We start from the raw sequence: 21,758 nt of genomic DNA on the forward strand, positions 1-21,758 counted from the left end.
GTGGAAATATCCCTCTTTTTTTGACTCACTCATTTTGCACTTGAATTATTTAAAGTGTTTCTAAAAAGCATTTGATTCCATTTAATAATTATTCTCAGATTAGAAGAAAAAAAAGCTCTTTATGGACCTTAACTGGGCTTGAGCCCTGGGCATCATAGTGATCTTCAACTTTTAGTGATCTTCAGTCAGTCGAGAAATGGATACACATAGATGGAAGGTATAAGATCTATATATAAATGACTTAAGGCCTTTTTACCAAAAGAGAAAACATGTAAAGGGAGTATTGCCTCCTGGATACGTATTTTAAAGATAAGTTCCCCTTAAATGTTCAAATGATGTGTTCTTACTGCATGTGAACAAGGCCACATAAGAAGACATTTTTTACTGTTGAAGGCAGGCTGAGCCGTTTGTAACAGTATTGAAGCTTTGTAGGAGGCAGAGTTAGTTTACTTGCCCAAAAGTGAATCTGAATAATGTAAATACATTCGATTTCTTGTACCTCCACCTGTGTACCAGGTGACTCATCCTCACAAAATGGAAAGGGTTTGTTTGATGCTGAATAATACACAAAAGCATGCTGCCTATGCAAAGTGATGGTAATTGATTCATTTTTGGCTGTGTGAGTTCAGTTTTTTAAGGAAAGGTGTCTGCATGTTTCAGTGAAGTAGATGTGTGTTGAGTGTTGAGTGAGTTGAGCTAAAAATATTAAAAGCAGGAAGTTGTTGTTTTTGGTTTGTTTTTTTGGTGTAAGAATAATCTCGGAAAATTTTTATGCAGTATCACTGCTACCATGACCACTTCTATGGTTATTCCAATGGATACAGAGTGATGAAGTTATCACACAATATTTAATTATCACATATAAAGATTTCCCTCAGTGACTTTTTATTTTAACAACACTTAGTAAGTCCACACCCAATCTTTTGTGGCAGAAAAACATGGTTACACAGTTTAAAGTTAAACTGTGTTACCACCTCTCCTAATAGCTGCATGTTAGTGCAACGCCACAGTACTGCTGGGGTTGGGACAGAGTGCGCCATGTGCTCTTTCACCTGAATTTTAAGCCTATAAGTAGTTTGTTCTTCTTTATTTCAGACACAAAGAAACCTTTTTTTGAGTTTTGAATTGATTATTTTTCTGAATAATTACAGAGGGAAAAGACAAATGTGTTGTTATCCAGAATTTGCTCTATGTTATAGATTCCCTTTTGTCTTAATTATTTATGTCTTATAGATCTTAAATATGATTTAAAAAATGTTGTTTTATTTGAATCTGTACTTACACTCCGGTGGTGGGGAAGTCCAGAATGACAGCTTGTGTTTTCCAATCGGTGTGGCTGTGGAAAAAAGATCTTGGTGGAAACACACTCACAGGGTACATTTTCTTTTCTTTGACACTTGCAGTCAGTGTTCCTATTTTGTTACACTGTCTCAGTATCAGAGAGGAAAGAGGAGATCAAACTAGAGGCCACACATCTGAGCATTCTAGGGAAAAATCTGCTTTCTGGTTTTAAGCTACCACTTATACCTACCACTTGTTGTCATTCTGTGGAGTACAATGGCTGAGCAGTGAACTTGAATTGAAAATAAATTACATGAACGGGGTGATACTGTATAACAGTGCACACTGTGAGTCGCTGTAGACTCCATTCTGTATGTCAGCTATATTAATCTTCCTGGAAGTCAGTAGTAGCTGGTACCAATGACCACCAGCCCTGAGAACACGTCAGTCATTGTTAAAGAAAGGAAAAAATGATCTGCAGAGCAGCCCACCATTTTATCCTGTGCAAGATATAGTATAAGAGAAGAGTATTAGGGCCACATCTTTTTAAAAGCTGACTTTTTTCTCAGAATTCTGAGATAAAAGTCAGAAATCTATATATATGTATATATATATATATTTTTTTTTTATAAGTGTGTATATATATATATATATATATATATATATATATATATATTTTTTTTTTTTTTTTTACGTGGCCCTAATTCCCTTCTGTGAGAAAGGAGCCTGACCTCAAATACAAATACTGACAATTTAGTAGAGTAACCATCTACATTCATAATACCACAACTCCTTTAGTGTAGAAGACCGGGCATTGTGTGAGGTCATCTTTGGGCATTTCAATGCTTTTATACAGTATTTATGAGGCCAGCCCACATATCTGTGTTAGACACCAATAAAGTAAAACTGGATTCAGTTAAATATTTTGTGTGTGTGAACCTTTATGTGCATGGGGCACATGGGCATCATAAATTCATCTTTATTAGATAATGCAACCACTGTCTCTTAAACAACTCACAATGGAGAATGCAGAGCCAAACTCGTGAAACTAGTGAAGACTTAGTTGACATTCTGTTAGTGTTACAATCCTTTATTTTTCACCCAAGAACCTATGTAATGTACATGTATTTACTATTGCACATCAGTTTCGTACCATTTTCAACACAATAAAGTAAAGATACACAAATATACTTGTGAATAAATAAAAAATTATATAAAGTGTAACATGCCTTTTCAAGAAAATTTTAAACAGACATTGTTTAGTGGCACATACATGAAAAAGAAAAAATGTAAACAGAGTCTTTGTGTATGGCAATTATTGGACAGAGCATTGTCCACTTGTTGGACCTTGTCTTTGAAAAAGTCTTTGTGGACTCGGCACCATATGTGGAGGAGGTTTTGAAAAAGCTGGTGGGAGTCAAAAGGAGGTGTCTCTGTTCACCTCCACAATTGCCTACTATAACTGATGCACATGCTGTTGTGTGTGTTCTCACCGTTATTTGTATACCTCTATAGGTATACAAACTGTATACTGTAGGCTACAGTATGTACATCACTCTTCACTTTACTGCTTTTTGCACTTCTATATAGACGCTAAAATGCATTATATTGTAGAGTACTTGTACTTTGTGCAGTGCTCATCTAAATTATCTAATCTAATCTAATCTAATATTGTATTTTTCTATTAATTAACTGAGAAATCTGCACAAGAATCCCAGTGCCCTTGTACACGCGTACCTGATATATAAAGTTTTAAATCATGATTTTTATTATCATGGACGATTGATGCATGATTTATGTTATAATCAGATCTTGTGGCAAAACAGTACAACACTAAATACAGCTACGATTGATGAGTGATGACAATAAATGCTTTACAGTATCTGAAAAAAAGTGTTTCATGTGAATTCAATTTTCAAACTTGGCTATAGACAAAAAGAATGTCTATATACTTAAGACAATCATGTTCTGAATTTGGGCGTTTGTTCAACTATATTTAGAGAGTGTATATAGGCAGTAAAGAATAACTGCAGCTAAAGATATTTCTGTTCACAGTCAAACTTTTATGGTGTTTACAGAATATTCACTGCATTATTGTGAAAGGGAATCAAACAGATCGTCTGCAGCTTTGACAAACATTTTAAAGCATAAATATGGCAATTGCCAAAAGTAAAAAACTTTTAAAGTGAAAATATCCAAGTTACTCTATGAAACATGGACAGAGTTCTCACAGTAGCTGCTGATACTTTAAGTTACTGAGCAGTTTTTCAATTACATAAGCAAATCAAACTATTTATTCCATACAGGTTGCTGAATCATGATGGTGTCACTGGTGTGACATAAGTGTTTACATTACATATTGTGCTGCATGTATATGCTTCACGTTACCAATGTGTCTCTGCACAACAAATACTTTCAACTTCACTGGGCTCTATAAGTCTCTCCTCACAGATGCACTTGTAAAGACAAACGTAAAACAGAGTGTATATTTATGGTATAGAGAGTTTATGCTTAAAGACGGATCTAATATTATGAGAGATATAAATAAAGAATAAAGAAAATGTCAAGGAAAACTGTCATCTTGTTTCCCGATGTTGTTCATTTCTACCTGATTGTGGTGGTGAAGTTTTCGGTTTACAAGCGGTAACTGTGGCGAAAATCACGGTTGATTTGTAGTTAAACTCTGTTATGGTTGTTCTCTCTCTTCAAAACACCAGCAGCCTCTACCCGGAAACACAGTGGGCGTGCCTTCTCAGGCCTGTGGGAACTGACCAATCAGAGCAGACTAGGCTTAGCGGAAAGGGGTCTGTTAAAGGGACAGGGGCTACTTCATTTAGAGGGTGAAAGGAGGTGCTGCAGAAATGTACAGTGTGAGAAAAATAACGTGTTTTTGAACATTAAAGCATGAAAACCTATTCTAGTAGGACATCCAAATAAAAATATGAACCTGAAATTCAGCATCATATAGGGAAGTTGGTTAACTAGCTGACAATAATGGGGCAACGTAATAACATTGTCACCATACATATCATTTGACTGACTTTGACCTGTTCATATGTATTTGAATATTAACATAACTCTTCTTTAAACTAGACCAGACTTATGATAATGCAGCTGTCCTAAAGGGAGATCATGCCATTTGATACAAAAGATTCAGAAGAGCAACATTAACTTTGTCGTTCTATATTTTTATGTTTAATAGATCATACAGACCAGACCGTAGCATACAATCAGCCCACATTACACAAGTTGCTACATATTGCACCATAAAAGTACCACTGTACAAAAGCACTTACTGTATATGTTTTCCCATAACACATTACAACTTTATACAAGTAATGCAATGTGAGCTGTGCTAAAGAGTTTGACTACATGATTTCTGAATGTTTTACTGTTTCACATACTAGTTATCCCATAAATCTGATGGCACAAGAGTTACACTGTTTTTGCTTAAGTTCAGCATTGATATTGTAATGGAAAGGCATATGTATAGATACAGACATATGGTATACTGTATACGTCAGGCATGTCTGTATCTCTGTTTATGTGTTGCATATACAGATACATAAAGTAGTAATACACATGAGCACAGCTTTCATTGAGTAAAATCAATCACCACTATGTTGTTTCAACATTGTAACATAAAGTCTTCATGATCAGTTCTTCAACTTATTACACAGTCTCAGAAGATGTTAAACATGAATAACAAACAGAGTTTGGCTTTGGAAATTTAAAAAAGTGAAAGTACATGGTAATGTTTGTGTTCTATATAAAGTAGTTATAATGAGACATTAATTTATCCATTCGCAAAGACTACCTGTGTTTAATTGTGTTCAGTTTTAACACCTAGACTCATTTTCTCCGATAATGTCCAAGTGGACATAACATTCATACACACTGACTGTACACTTAAGTTTAAGCTGAGAGTACCCTTGTAATGAAATTACAAATCTTAGAAGACCTTATTCAGAAAGTATTACACTTTTGTACTTGTCTATGTGGTCGCATTAAAATGTAATCTTCCATCTTGTTTTGAAAAATACTAAGCCATGATGCCTAACTGCAGACAATGGATTGCTCAAAATCATAAAATATCTAAAATTATCAAAGTACTTTGATTATTCCATGCAAAAACAACTGAAAGGCAGATACATAATGGCTAAAGGCCTCACTCTTCTATTTGATGTACTGGTAAACTTAATTTAATCTCTTAGCACTCTCATTCATATATTTAGGCCTAGCTCACATATAAAGCACAAAGTCAAGTACAAAACAAAAAACTACTGAAAGCTACAACACTTATAAAACACTGATTCCTGTTAGTTCCACACTTAAAAATCGTAGGTTGGTGCTTTTCTCACATTTAGTTAATTGTGCTGTTTCACTTCTTAGTTAACTGATATATAATACATCAATGCTGTTGTGCAGCAAGACGAAGCAAAGAGATTAAAAATGAAATATCCAACAGGTGTTTCTTTTATAGAGAGAGAAAACAGTCTCTTAAAGGCATTTCAACATTTCCGTGTCCACTCTTTTAGTCCTTGTTGTGGCTTTCTTTGAATATCCACTGGTGCAATTTTTTGTACAGTCCGTTTCTTTGCGAGTGTCTCCTTGAAAATGTTTTGTATGAAGGTCTTGGAGTGTGGTTGAAGCCATGCAGCCTTATCATGCATAATGGACAGAGAGGCATTGTTGATTGTTTTTTCATGTTCTTAAAGGGGGGGGGGGGGGGGGGGTGTTTGTCTTTGATTAGCCACCTCGGCCCATTTGGTGTGAAAACATGACAACTACACAATGTGAAGAAGAGGGACCAGACTGAGCAGGATGGACATTGGGTGGGGTTGAGGACACGGGTTTCTCCTCTCCTCAGTGAAGCTTTCCTGTCAGCGTAGATCCAGTGTGCAGCTGGAGTTGTGTGGCCTTATGTGGAACTGCTGCTGCTGGTGGTGGATTCCTGCCAACAAAACAAGAGAATTACATAAATCTGGGGAAGAACTAGAGAAAAGAGAGCCGTGTGACTGGCCAAACTGACATATCTCATGCAGCCGACATCTGTCACTCAGACAGGGGCTTCAGGCAGAAAACAGAGTGGGTGAAGGGGTTTTGGGCAGATCCTTGAACATGTAGTGCTGAGGTAGCGGGTCTATAAATGAATACCATGCTCCACAATTATGTGAAGGAGAGTGGTTGCTAGGTAACTGGGTGACTGGTTTCACTTTGCGCCTCTCCTGCACAAAGAATTAGGTCACAATTCACACTACAGAGAGACAGGAATTCAGAAGTGTCAATCTGTGAAGTCAGTAACACTCAGTTGAATTACATTTTTGGCTAACTCAATCATACAGAAACAGCACAGACCAATCCCATTCAAACATTAAAAAATAAGATACACTCCTAATCTATAAGTGATGAGTCAGTAGGGGATGAACACAGATTAATCTACACATGCACAGCACCCTTTTGAGAACATAGTGATTCAATTAAAGACAAATCAATATTTTCTTGACGTGTATTAACTGCAAAAGCCTGATTGTGAAAAATAGCAAAGCCAGCAAATGGTAACATTGTTAGTTGAAATGAAGGATATTTTTTTAGAACTGTAATCAATGACCTTCAGGTGAAGCAGCAATTTGATGTTATTTGTATTGAATAATTAGGACTCTATGAGTGCAAGAGACAAGTGTATGGCTCAGAAACTGGCAATACTTGACTTTCACTTTGTCATGTAATGACTAGGACAGGAACCTGTTTTAACACTAGTGTATCTGGATCACCACGTTTGCTTGATTGTCTGAAAATGGACCACAGTCTGTAATAAATCAGTGTAAAATCATTCCCATTATGATTATTATGACTTAATGTCTTTGTCCCCTGAGTTCAACCGAGGTCATTATGGCTATATGTTTGCCAAATTCTACAAAAACTTTGAGGAAGGGACATAATCCTAAAATATTGGTAGTGTCAATTATTGTGGTAGTTAGATTGCACAGACATATTTTAGTGGGCTTTAAGGATGATACTGTAACATGAGTAACCGAAAAGTGGGCATGAAGAGGCTAACACAGGAGATTTGGAAAACTGCATGTGATGTCAACTAAGTGACCCTTTGCAATTAAAAAAATCTCCTTCTCCAAGACAAATTAAACAAGACAAAAGAATAAAAGAAAACATCAACTGTGAACAAAACAAACACAAAAAACAACTCAAACACTAAGTTCTGTAACATCATTCATAAAAAGGGCATCCGGAGCGGGGGAGTGAGACTCCTGCATACCTCCAACTGCAGAGTGGACTTCCTTCACTTAGGGTACTTAAGAGTGGGGAGAAAAAAAACAGGCAATTCAATGGTCAGGTCATTGCAAGCACAAAAGAGGATTATTTGTGTATCCTATGATCACAGAGTTGGTGTCGAGGCACTACGAATGAAATGTTAGCTTTGAAATATACCACAGATTATGCATGATTAGTATCACCTTTTATAACAGGTACTGCAGCTTGTTACAATTAATCCTATAACAGTGGGGAAAAAAACTGTTTTACAATTAGCTATGTAATTGTTTGTTCTTCCAACAACATACTTACCATCTTAGATAGATAGATAGATAGATAGATAGATAGATAGATAGATAGATAGATAGATAGATAGATAGATAGATAGATAGATTGATTGATTGAGACGTTCATGTTATTAACTTAAATTATATGCTGGCAAAAGAACGGTCATTTTAAAATGTTGGTTTAAAACTTTCTGCATTCGTCCTGTGGTGATGCAAAGCACAAAAAGTCCATACACAACTCCTGACTCTTTAATTCTGCAGACAGTGACAGGACACCTGCACCACCCAGGCAGCAGAGCTCATGATTGTTAAAATACACCACACTTAGTGTTCAGCACAGAGAAAACTGTATAGTGCATTCTGTTTAGTCATTATTGATTAAAATACTATGTAGCACTATCAGAATAAATACAACAGATTATTAGTCATAAGTCAAGACTTTTCTTGTTTGAAAAAAGTCTGACATGGATTGTTTGTGTATTATGTTTCCGTTCTACTTTGGACTTGACTTTCTTTTCATTTGCAGTGAATATAACAGTGAAAACAACCATTCCTCTGATATGAGTCCACAAACTGAAGTAACACAAAAATGTATCTACAATTGAAGTTACAATTGAAAGACATTTTCAGGAAATCCTGTTCTATAAAATGACAAATATAAACAGCTTCACATCCAAATAGTAAATGTTTCATGAAGCAAAGGTGTAACCTCTCATTTACAATCCATTCTTCAGATAGGTTTCTATTAAATGTTATATTTGTTATTTTGTTGGTAATTCTTGGCTTTCTATTTGGATGATAAATTCTTATTTTAACTTCAATTTTCTGGTTAAATAAGCAAAGATATGGCTTTTCTACTTATTATATCTAAAGAGTGATATTGGGAGTTGAACTCTTAACTGTATTTTTGGAAGATGAAAACACAACTTTTAAATTATTTTTTACGGTACAATACAGATAGACGGAGTGATGGATGTGAAATTTTGTTGTTGTGGCAGTTGATGGGCAGCTACTACATGAAGAGGTCACACGCACATGAAAATTGAAACCAGTAAGTGCCCTTAGTATAAAACAGACATAAGAGGTAGAGATATTGTGCACCGATGCCCAAACCTGATACTTATTTAGTGATTTTGTTGTTTTTTATTTGGAATGAAATTTACCCTTGTAGAAATTGCAAAACATATCATTCTTCTTTCTTTTTTAACACTTTTACTTGCCTCAAACAAGATTTACTCAAAAAGAAAAAAAACAATGCCAATGAAATGAAATATTGCAGTGTGAACTGTGTTGACAATAGGATAGATATTTTTCCTCACAAAACTAAAGTTGAAACTAAAACCTTATTCAAACTGCAGTGAGTGATAATTTCTACCTGCAGAGTGGAAGCTGCTGAGTCACTAGTGTCTGTAACTCCTGTGCCTCTTGGTATACTGGACACAATGTATCTGGAGCCCTTTGGCACAGGCTGTCTGACCACCAGCTTTCCTTTCCTGGTCTCTGCTAGAAACAGACTGTACCAGTAGGCATCGTTGGACACCAGAGTGGAATCTGCGATGGTGGAGTTCCTCTCACTGATCACACTGTTCCTGCAGGGAGGAGCTGCTTTGCTGGGTTTGGGTTTCTGGCACTTGAGCACGATGGTGACCAATATGGTGATGAGCAGGAGAAATGACACTGAGCCCAGACCGATCACCAAGTACAGGTTGAGGTCTGAGAAGATGTCATACTCTAGAGGCACCTCAGTCATGTCAGAGTAGGCCTTAACAACAGTCTCCACTGTGGACAGCTTGATGGTGACTGTAGCAGAGAGAGCAGGCTCCCCGTTGTCCTTGGCAACAACAACCAGTCTCTGGTGGCGTGGATCTCTGTAACTGAACATCCTCATAGTCCGGATCTCTCCGTTGTATTGGTCCAGACTGAACAAGGTGGCGTCAGTTAGTTGTAGAAACTGGTAGGTAATCCGAGAGTTGTGCACCGAGTCTGTGTCTAAAGCTATCACCTTGGCAACCAGAGAGCCTTTATCGGTGGATCTGGGGATCTTTTCCTCCACCACTGAGCCGTGTGCGCGCCAGGGAGAGACAATAACCGGAGCGTTGTCATTCTGGTCCACAATAATGATGTGAACAGTCACGTTACTGCTGAGTGGAGGAGAGCCAGAGTCTCTGGCCTCAATGTGGAAAAGAAACTCCTTCTCAATCTCATAGTCAAAAGTTTTTAGTGCGTAAAGATTACCGTTCTCTGGATTGATGGAGAACAGCATGGACATGGAGGTGTTGGCTATCTCTTTCTCTAGGATGAAATAAACTAGATACTGGTTTTCATGGAGGTCAGGGTCAAAGGCAGTGAGTGAACTGAGCAGGGCCCCAGGTGCATTATTCTCCATTACACGTATAGTAGAAAATGACTGAGGGAACTGTGGAACATTGTCATTAACATCCAGCAGCTCTAAAGTCATAGTTTCATTGTCAGATAAAGGAGGAGAACCTCTGTCTGTAACAGTGAAAGTGATGTCATATTCTGGAACCTTCTCACGGTCTAACAGCTCTGACACCACTAATTCATAATAGTTATCAGAGGATTTTCTCAGTTTGAAAGGCATATTATCTGGAATATGAAGATCAACCACTCCATTGTCACCTGAGTCTTTGTCACTCACACTAACTACAGCTATCACTGTGTCTATTTGTTCATTTTCTTTGATAGGACTTTGAAAGGATTTGATGGAAATTTCTGGGTGATTATCGTTCATATCTGTCACCTGTATTGTCAGTTTACACTGTCCAGATAAAGAGTTTTTTCCTTTATCAGCAGCAATAATTTTCATTTCATAAAGTTTAATATCTTCATAATTAATCATCTCTTTCACTCTGATTTCACCATTTTCTGGATTCAGGTTAAACATATTTTGTGTTCTCTCTGATGTGTACAAACTATATGAATAAACAATATCAGAATTTGACCCTTCATCTAAATCGGTGGCATTTAGCTTGATTACTAGACTTCCAATCGGAGAGTTTTCCATCACATCTACGACGTATCTGTCTTTTTCAAATGAAGGGGCGTTGTCGTTCACATCGAGCACGCGAACAATGATGCTGGCTGTACCTGTGCGCGTGGGGACTCCACCGTCCACAGCAGTCAGTGTTAGATTATGAACAGGCTGCTGCTCTCTGTCTAAAGCTTTTTTAAGTATCAAATCAGCAAACTTTGACCCATCTCTCCCGGTCTGAATTTCAAGCGCAAAGTGTTCACTTGAGCTCAGGTGGTAATTTTTCACAGAATTAGTCCCAACATCTGGATCTGCAGCGTTGTTCAGTGAGAATCTCTCTCCAATGGGGCTTGATTCAGAGATGTCCAAATGCATCGTTCCTCGTCGAAAATGAGGGGCGTTATCATTAATATCGATAATTTCCACCTCGATGTTAAACATTCGTATTGGATTTTCAATTGTTGCATCTAATTTAAGAAAACAGTATGTCGTTGTTTTTAAGGGACACAAAACCTCTCTGTCTATCCTTTCCTGAATAAACAGCTCTCCTGTGTCTTTGTTAATATCAAGATATTTTTTGTTGCCTACAACGTCTAAGCGCATTTTCCTTCCCTTCAGCGTCTTCACGTCTAATCCTAAATCAGTTGCCAAATTAGCAACGACAGAGTCTTCCTCCATTTCTTCGGGAACAGAATAGTGGGTGACGGTGGAAACAGTGTTCATGATAGCAGAAAGAAAAAGAAACACGGAAACGAACCCTCTCCCGAATAACGGTCGTATATCCTTCGCCATCACGAAGATCCCGTATTTAAAGCCTGGACGTGTGCTGAAATGTGGATAAATTGTCCTCTTGTTGAATAAACAAATAAACCGACGATCTTAATAGCAAGCGTTTTCTCTACGCTTCGTCAAGGAATGACGTGCATTTCATACCATCACTGACTCTTCTTCCTCCATTGAACTATCGTGAGAACATTACCTCATCAATGATCAGTTTTCGTGGACAGCAGCGACGAAAATAGTATTTTATGAGTCTTTGCAACCTTTTAAAACAATATATTAATTTTGTTCTAACAATCTATTACTATATAAACAATAAATTGATATTTTTTTAAACTAAGATAGAATGCAAATTTCGCACAACAATTAAAAAACAGGGAATAAGTGCTTTAGTGACGTTTTATTTCCCGGTTTCTAATTACCTGGGTGGGACAAGACGCTCAATATCGTTTCCGATTCGGCAGTTAAGGGGGGGATACGGGAAACTCATGTTACTTTGCTGACTGATTCTGACCACATCTTACTGTTGAGGAAAGCTTGTGTGTAAAGCCTTAAGCCTGTCTGATATTGTGAAACCGTTCAAATTTGTGAAATCCTAAGTCTATTGGTGAGAATAGAACTTTTCAATTTTGGAAATTTCACTGCTTTTTTCACAAATGGACCACATCAGACCAGATCCATCTAAAAAAAATAAAAACTTTTTAACTGAAGACAAATAACCAAATTGAGGAGCATACGAATAGCTTGCCCAACTGATAATGCATCACAATGTAATAAAATGTAATGTATGAAAAGGTAGCCCACAGAATCTGCAATAAGGTTAACAAATATTCAATCTGCTGGAGTTATTGATAGTCTTTCATATGTAACGCTTGGTCTCCTGTATTACATACTGAATCATCCTTAACTGTGCTGCACTATACTACAACAGAGGAAATACTTTGTTGCACACACCAGCAAAGTGGGTGACTGTAGCCTATACGAAGGCTATCATATGAGGGTTAGCCATATCCTCATTGGGATGAGCCCCAACAATTTACACAGCGAGCTGCACCAGAACACATTAGTTGCAAATAAAAGCGAGATACAATGATGAGAGTTAAGGCAACACTTGTCCAATGTGCAGAGCAAGCCACAGGTGGGGGAACTTCTGCTCTGTTGTTGTCACTGGAACTGATGGAGTAGGCTGACTAGGAGATAAGTGTTTTAGAGACAAGGTTGGGCTGAACACTGTGGGCTTGTTGTCCCAGAAAAGGAGGGCGGACTAAGTATATTAAGACCTGAGTTTATTTAATTCATACTTCCCCGGGCCAGTGTCTCTGGTGAGGAGAAGCCCCACTTTACTTTTGAAGAACAGTGGGTCCCAGTCATCTTTGAAGATGACACCCACCTGGATAGGAAAGTGAAATACCTGTCAGACTTCCTCGACACCCTCTCTGCTAAAATCTGGTGTCCTCTAACAGGACCAATACATCCTAAATGTGATGCTGTCAGGGGTAGATCGACAGCAGTTTCAACTTATATCCATGAACAGACTTTTTTTCTGTTTATTAAGTATAGCAGAAAAATAAATAATAGGTGGTTAAGATTAAATCTGGTAAATATGGATATTTTTTCTGTTCAATAAAATTGATATATTTGTAAATTATACGAACATTTAAAAAAAAAAAAAAATCATTACTTTGTTATTAAAAAAGAAATAATAATCCACCGAAACAATAACAGCAGGCTATATTAGATATCTTCACTTTCACTCCACTACTTGAAAGTTGAAAGGAGATTGTATCCTCTGGAGCAAAATACCCATCACAGGAATGGGATGAATTATAACAGTTTGGATTGAAAAAAACTTGGTTTCAGGTCAGGCTGTTCCTGCATGGTACATGGTATACATTGAAAACAAGTCTAAAGCACTAAATCTGTATTGCCAGTGTATTTTCCATACGGAGTGTAAATTATATAAAATGACAAAAAGGTGAGGGGTGGATGGAAAAGTAGAATAACAAAGGACATAAAGAGTGAAGGAAAGGCAGTGAGGAACAATAGCAATAGAAAGGTAAACAGGAAAAGCACAGAGAGCTGGGGAAAAATAAAAAGTAAATTAAAAAGAAAAGGGAAGGATAAAGGGAAAAGTGAAGTGATAGATAAAGAACAACAAGGACAGGGTGGAAGCTGTGCATGTGACTGTGAGTGGCAGAGAAACAGGAATAAGGGAACAGAGGAGATAGAGAGAAAGGAGGAACAAACAAGGAAAGATGTGCAGTAAATGAGATAGACAGAAATGTACAGAGTGTAAGAGGGACAGACAGTCAGAGGGAAGGAAAAAACTAAGACAGACTTACATGTGGAGGTTTTAGTAGTAGTGAAAGAGGTATGTGGGTACTTGAAACCATAGTAATGGCAGTATTTAGATTATGAATGCAACCAAAAGTTGTAGCAGTACTTAGTAGTGACAGGATGAGAAATTCAGAAATACTACTTTTGACAAAATCACAATTGCAGGCAGGCAGATTCAAGCAAAACAAAAGGGCTGCAACCCAGGAGACACAATCCACAATATGGCAAATGACTAGGCTGCTGTGCAGGTCTACAGTGTAAACTCTTTGGATGGTGGGGTAATGATGGATCATGTCAACAGGCAGGTGCAAGGTCAGGTGACTGGCAAGGGTAAAGACACAATAGGGACCACCAGTGAGCAGAAGAAGTTGTTGGTGTGCAGATAAACAGATCTAGTCCAGATGTGACCAGTCCAGGTTTACTGGTTTGTGATCTGGACCTGGTCCAATGTGGTCTAAATGTGAAATAAGCAATGAAATCCCCCTTTTTTTTCATTTTCACAATTTTACAGAAGTTTCACAACTCTTACACTGTGATTTAAGAACTCTTAAGCCTCTCTGGGGTAATTTAGTCAAGAATGGAGCAGTCTTGAAAAGTCAAGGTTATACAAATGTGTAAGTGGGTTTCAGACAGCTTTAAGGCTTTACCTAAAATGTCTAACATGTAGAAGGTGCAAAAAAAAAATTGAATTGGTTGCTCAGCACTTTAAGTTAAGTTTCCCTTAACTTTCAACTCAGCTGCTAAATCAGAAGATAACATCAGGGTTACATCTGAGAGTTTGAATTCTGACCACCTTATGAGTAATTCTAAATGTCCATTCACTGTATGTTTGCATTTGTATATGAATTGGTAATAAGGTCATTTATGTGTTCTTTTATACTTTTTTTTGGTCACACATGTTCACAGTGGTTGTAAATGCAGAGAGTGTGTAACACTATATGCTCTTTCTGTCATGTTCATTTAGTTTTACATACCAGTGTCTATGTATTTAATGCAATATGAATCTGTCACAGGTTGTACTTCATTTATCCATCCAATACCTAAAATATGCAGACAAATTCATGGTTAAATGACTATTAAAATCTATCTAGGAAAGGGAAATGTGGATTAAATTACTTGAAAAATTTGTCAAAATTATATTAAAAAAGTAACTAAATCTAGATGGCAGGAAGTGGAAGAAGGTTAAAGCAAACCTTATTGTACATAATTAATTTATACTTTAATTTCAGATGCATCGTCAATTTTAGGCGTTTGTTCTCAAGCACTGGCATAACATAAAGGGCATGACTGCTGCGGTCAGTTATAATTAAACTTGATGGATATTCACCAAGTACAGTTGTGTGGAATATGTCTTAAATACATTTTCTTCATACCTGCAGAGTGGAAGCTGCTGAGTCACTAGTGTCTGTCACTCCTGTGCCTCTTGGTATACTGGACACGATGTATCTGGAGCCCTTTGGCACAGGCTGTCTGACCACCAGTTTTCCTTTCCTGGTCTCTGCTAGAAACAGACTGTACCAGTAGGCATCGTTGGAGACCAGAGTGGAATCTGCGATGGTGGAGTTCCTCTCACTGATCACACTGTTCCTGCAGGGAGGAGCTGCTTTGCTGGGTTTGGGTTTCTGGCACTTGAGCACGATGGTGACCAATATGGTGATGAGCAGGAGAAATGACACTGAGCCCAGACCGATCACCAAGTACAGGTTGAGGTCTGAGAAGATGTCATATTCTAGAGGCACCTCAGTCATGTCAGAGTAGGCCTTAACAACAGTCTCCACTGTGGACAGCTTGATGGTGACTGTAGCAGAGAGAGCAGGCTCCCCGTTGTCCTTGGCAACAACAACCAGTCTCTGATGGCGCGGATCTCTGTAACTGAACATCCTCATAGTCCGGATCTCTCCGTTGTATTGGTCCAGACTGAACAAGGTGGCGTCAGTCACTTGTAGAAACTGGTAGGTAATCCGAGAGTTGTGTACCGAGTCTGTGTCTAAGGCTATCACCTTGGCAACCAGAGAGCCTTTATCGGTGGATCTGGGGATCTTTTCCTCCACCACTGAGCCGTGTGCGCGCCACGGAGAGACAATAACTGGAGCGTTGTCGTTCTGGTCCACAATAATGATGTGAACAGTCACGTTACTGCTGAGTGGAGGAGAGCCAGAGTCTCTGGCCTCAATGTGGAAAAGAAACTCCTTCTCAATCTCATAGTCAAAAGTTTTTAGTGCGTAAAGATTACCGTTCTCTGGATTGATGGAGAACAGCATGGACATGGAGGTGTTGGCTATCTCTTTCTCTAGGATGAAATAAACTAGATACTGGTTTTCATGGAGGTCAGGGTCAAAGGCAGTGAGTGAACTGAGCAAGGCCCCAGGTGCATTATTCTCCATTACACGTATAGTAGAAAATGACTGAGGGAACTGTGGAACATTGTCATTAACATCCAGCAGCTCTAAAGTCATAGTTTCATTGTCAGATAAAGGAGGAGAACCTCTGTCTGTAACAGTGAAAGTGATGTCATATTCTGGAACCTTCTCACGGTCTAACAGCTCTGACACCACTAATTCATAATAGTTATCAGAGGATTTTCTCAGTTTGAAAGGCATATTATCTGGAATATGTAGATCAACAACTCCATTGTCACCTGAGTCTTTATCACTGACACTAACTACAGCTATCACTGTGTCTATTTGTTCATTTTCTTTGATAGGACTTTGAAAGGATTTGATGGAAATTTCTGGGTGATTATCATTCATATCTGTCACCTGTATTGTCAGTTTACACTGTCCAGATAAAGAGTTTTGTCCTCTATCAGCAGCAATAATTTCCATTTCATAAAGTTTAATATCTTCATAATTAATCATCTCTTTCACTCTGATTTCACCATTTTCTGGATTCAGGTTAAACATGTTTTGTGTTCTCTCTGATGTGTACAAACTATATGAATAAACAATATCAGAATTGGACCCTTCATCTAAATCGGTGGCGTTTAGCTTGATTACTAGACTTCCAATCGGAGAGTTTTCCATCACATCTACGACGTATCTGTCTTTTTCAAATGAAGGGGCGTTGTCGTTCACATCGAGCACGCGAACAATGATGCTGGCTGTACCTGTGCGCGTGGGGACTCCACCGTCCACAGCAGTCAGTGTTAGATTATGAACAGGCTGCTGCTCTCTGTCTAAAGCTTTTTTCAAAATCAAATCAGCAAACTTTGTCCCATCTCTCCCGGTCTGAATTTCAAGCGCAAAGTGTTCACTTGAGCTCAGGTGGTAATTTTTCACAGAATTTGTCCCAACATCTGGATCTGCAGCGTTGTTCAGTGAGAATCTCTCTCCAATGGGGCTTGATTCAGAGATGTCCAAATGCATCGTTCCTCGTCGAAAATGAGGGGCGTTATCATTAATATCCATAATTTCCACCTCGATATTAAACATTCGTATTGGGCTTTCAATTGTAGCATCTAATTTAAGAAAACAAGACGTAGTGGTCTTTGACGGGCACAGAAACTCTCTGTCTATCCTTTCCAAAATAAACAGCTCTCCTGTGTCTTTGTTAATGTCAAGATATTTTTTGTTGCCTACAACGTCTACGCGCATTTTTCTTTTACTCAGAGTCTTTACATCTAATCCCAAATCAGTTGCCAAATTAGCAACAACAGAGCCTTCCTCCATTTCTTCGGGAACAGAATAATGGGTGACGGTGGATACCGTGTTCATGATAGCAGAAAGAAAAAGAAACACGGAAACGTACCCTCTCAGGGAATACTGACGAGTATGATGCGCCATTGAGAAGAATCCGTTTTTAAAGCCTTGGAATGTGATGAGTGTCGGAGCAACGAGAAATAGTCCTTTTATTCGATCAAAAAAGATAAGACGGTTTTCTTTCAAAACGTTTCTTTATACTAGTATCAGCAGAGCGTTGCGTGTAATATGTCTATCCGCCGAGTCTCCAATCAACTATCTTGAGAGGATGACTTCATCAGTGCGCATGTTTTTCTGGAGAGCAGCGACATGAACAGTACTTTATGAGCCTCTGCGCCTCATAAAATATCGAAGGTTCAAAGGTTTCGTGATTACTTGTGTGTGAACTTTGAATTTTGGTTAAAGCGTAATGAAATATCTTTTTTTTTTTTTTTGCCAGGTAGGGTTATTGGAAGATCGACAAGTTCTGATATTTGATGGTTGTATTATTTTTATAAGTATGCAAATGCACTGTTATTTTATCAGATTTGTATCCTATGTATAGACTGCTATTATGATATTTTGTAGGTGCAGTTAAATGACGCCACAGCCCTTGCCTTTATATTTGATTTTTACGCGTCGTTTTGGATGCCTAAAACCAGTGTCATAGAGTATGATAAGTACATTTGGTCTCTATTTTAATTCTTTTACTGTCATTACCTATACAATCTCGAATTTAAACTGTACATATATACAGTATAGGAGGGAAATTGATTCTTGGAAGGCACGAAGTGTGCAATTACCCAGTGATTTGTTTATATTTAAAAATATATACAGTATATATATTTGTAAACCCTTCAAAATATACCTGGATGTCAACTTAAATCACAACCACTGAAATGATTGTAAATATTTTTCCTTACTTAGTTGTAAAACAATAATGAATCGTACATTTTAAGGCATTGGATATGTGAAATACAGCAAGATAACTCCTGAAAAGAATATTAACTGAAGTAGTAATCTTCACCATTGCAAGGACCAAACAACAACAGTTATAAAATATAGTAATGCACACGATTATTTGTGGCTTTGTTGGAGGGACATGATTGGAAGACATCTGTGATAACGCATGTTTAACTGAGGTTTTCCATACCTGCAGAGTGGAAGCTGCTGAGTCACTAGTGTCTGTCACTCCTGTGCCTCTTGGTATACTGGACACGATGTATCTGGAGCCCTTTGGCACAGGCTGTCTGACCACCAGCTTTCCTTTCCTGGTCTCTGCTAGAAACAGACTGTACCAGTAGGCATCGTTGGAGACCAGAGTGGAATCTGCGATGGTGGAGTTCCTCTCACTGATCACACTGTTCCTGCAGGGAGGAGCTGCTTTGCTGGGTTTGGGTTTCTGGCACTTGAGCACGATGGTGACCAATATGGTGATGAGCAGGAGAAATGACACTGAGCCCAGACCGATCACCAAGTACAGGTTGAGGTCTGAGAAGATGTCATACTCTAGAGGAACCTCAGTCATGTCAGCGTAGGCCTTAACAGCAGTCTCCACTGTGGACAGCTTGATGGTGACTGTAGCAGAGAGAGCAGGTTCCCCATTGTCCTTGGCAACAACAACCAGTCTCTGGTGGTGTGGATCTCTGTAACTGAACATCCTCATAGTCCGGATCTCTCCGTTGTATTGGTCCAGACTGAACAAGGTGGCGTCAGTCACTTGTAGAAACTGGTAGGTAATCCGAGAGTTGTGCACTGAGTCGGTGTCTAAAGCTATCACCTTGGCAACCAGAGAGCCTTTATCTGTGGATCTGGGGATCTTTTCCTCCACCACTGAGCCGTGTGCGCGCCACGGAGAGACAATAACCGGAGCATTGTCATTCTGGTCCACAATAATGATGTGAACAGTCACGTTACTGCTGAGTGGAGGAGAGCCGGAGTCTCTGGCCTCAATGTGGAAAAGAAACTCCTTCTCGATCTCATAGTCAAAAGTTTTTAGTGCGTAAAGATTACCGTTCTCTGGATTGATGGAGAACAGCATGGACATGGAGGTGTTGGCTATCTCCTTCTCTAGGATGAAATAAACTAGATACTGGTTTTCATGGAGGTCAGGGTCAAAGGCAGTGAGTGAACTGAGCAAGGTCCCAGGTGCGTTATTCTCCATTACACGTATAGTAGAAAATGACTGAGGGAACTGTGGAACATTGTCATTAACATCCAGCAGCTCTAAAGTCATAGTTTCATTGTCAGATAAAGGAGGAGAACCTCTGTCTGTAACAGTGAAAGTGATGTCATATTCTGGAACCTTCTCACGGTCTAACGGCTCTGACACAACTAATTCATAATAGTTATCAGAGGATTCTCTCAGTTTGAAAGGCATATTATCTGGAATATGAAGATCAACCACTCCATTGTCACCTGAGTCTTTGTCACTGACACTAACTACAGCTATCACTCTGTCTATTTGTTCATTTTCTTTGATAGGACTTTGAAAGGATTTGATGGAAATTTCTGGGTGATTATCGTTCATATCTGTCACCTGTATTGTCAGTTTACACTGTCCAGATAAAGAGTTTTGTCCTTTATCAGCGGCAATAATTTCCATTTCATAAAGTTTAATATCTTCATAATTAATCATCTCTTTCACTCTGATTTCACCATTTTCTGGATTCAGGTTAAACATATTTTGTGTTCTCTCTGATGTGTACAAACTATATGAATAAACAATATCAGAATTGGACCCTTCATCTAAATCGGTGGCATTTAACTTGATTACTAGACTTCCAATCGGAGAGTTTTCCATCACATCTACGACGTATCTGTCTTTTTCAAATGAAGGGGCGTTGTCGTTCACATCAAGCACGCGAACAATGATGCTGGCTGTACCTGTGCGCGTGGGGACTCCACCGTCCACAGCAGTCAGTATTAGATTATGAACAGCTTTCTTCTCTCTGTCTAAAGCTTTTTTTAAAATTAAATCAGCAAATTTTGACCCATCTCTCCCGGTTTGAATTTCTAGTGCAAAATGTTCACTTTCGCTAAGATGATAGGTTTTTACTGAATTCGAACCAAAATCGGGATCAATAGCGTTGGTTAGTGAAAAGCGCTCCCCTGGTGAGGTTGATTCAGATATGTCCAAATGCATTGTATCCCTACGAAAATGAGGTGCATTGTCGTTAATGTCCATTATTTCAACTTCAATGTTGAACAGTCGAATTGGATCTTCAATTGTTACATCCATTTTAAGAAAACAGGATGGATTCTTGCTGTTGCAAAGATGTTCCCTATCAATCGTTTCAGCAACGAATAGCTCCCCTGTTTCTTTGTTGATATCAAGGTATCGCTTATTAGCTATGACATCTAGTCTTATTTTGCGGCGACCCAATGCTTTTGCATCCAGACCCAAGTCCAATGCTAGATTAGCAACCACAGATCCCTGCTCCATCTCTTCGGGAATTGAGTAGTGTGTAACGGCAGATGTAGTAGGGAAGGCTACACATAATAAAATAAACAGCGAGACGTACCTTCTCCAAAGCCGGTTACGGAATTTAGAATCCATGATCATTATGTCGTGTTTGTCGACAATAAAACGGTATTGTGATAATCAGAATTAATACATTGGTTTCAGAGCAACGTTACTGTATGAAAATAACAAAACGAGTAATTATATTGCGACCCTGGCTTTCCTGATAAGAGAGCTGTAAAGAAATGGCTGTTCTGCTTCTTTCAACAACTGTCTCACCACAGTTCCGTCACAAAGACGTTGTTTTGGTGGTGAAGAGCGACGCTTTGTGACAAATGTCCTTGGCAGCAGCTATAATCGAAAAAATGACCCCGACATATTCTTATTTCTATGTATAGGCTATCTAACAATTATTGTTAAAATAAATGGTATTACGCTGTAAAAAATATTTTGTGGCACTCAGTTAGTAGTAACACGGTATGCTGAAAAGAATAAAGTTGAATGAACAGCATATTTAAGCTGGAATTTACGCACTGATGATAAGAAACTGGAAGAAAGCGATTTAAAAGAAATAGTGAACAGCTGATTTTTTTTTGTTATCTTTTTGGTCGTGGGTGGTTTGCAAAATGATGAATTAAAAAATTGTTTTTATGAGTTTCAGAATAAAGCCG

General features: G+C 38.4%; 2 protein-coding genes across 8 annotated transcripts in view; both read right to left on the reverse strand.

Annotated features, from left to right (window-relative positions):
* Positions 1–4,448: 4,448 nt before the first annotated feature.
* Positions 4,449–21,758, reverse strand: part of LOC130173525 (protocadherin alpha-C2-like) — a 42,117-nt gene continuing 24,807 nt past the window's right edge. For 3 of the 7 annotated variants that reach the window (XM_056382887.1, XM_056382885.1, XM_056382890.1), the window contains 2 exons: positions 7,556–7,591; positions 4,449–6,235 (listed from right to left, as the gene is read on the reverse strand). Coding sequence is in view for 4 of the 7 variants with exons in the window: in XM_056382884.1 (XP_056238859.1) it covers positions 6,203–6,235; positions 15,321–17,729 (2,442 nt within the window). In the remaining 3 variants the exon portion in view is untranslated. The other 4 variants (XM_056382889.1, XM_056382888.1, XM_056382884.1 and 1 more) reach the window with 4 other exon arrangements.
* Positions 18,534–21,189, reverse strand: LOC130173524 (protocadherin beta-13-like). The gene has a single exon (XM_056382882.1). It carries the CDS (start codon positions 21,187–21,189, stop codon positions 18,544–18,546), a length of 2,646 nt encoding a protein of 881 aa, XP_056238857.1. The 3' UTR covers positions 18,534–18,543.

This window comes from Seriola aureovittata, chromosome 8 (genome assembly GCF_021018895.1).
Source record: "Seriola aureovittata isolate HTS-2021-v1 ecotype China chromosome 8, ASM2101889v1, whole genome shotgun sequence".
Classification (NCBI taxonomy): Eukaryota; Metazoa; Chordata; class Actinopteri; order Carangiformes; family Carangidae; genus Seriola; species Seriola aureovittata.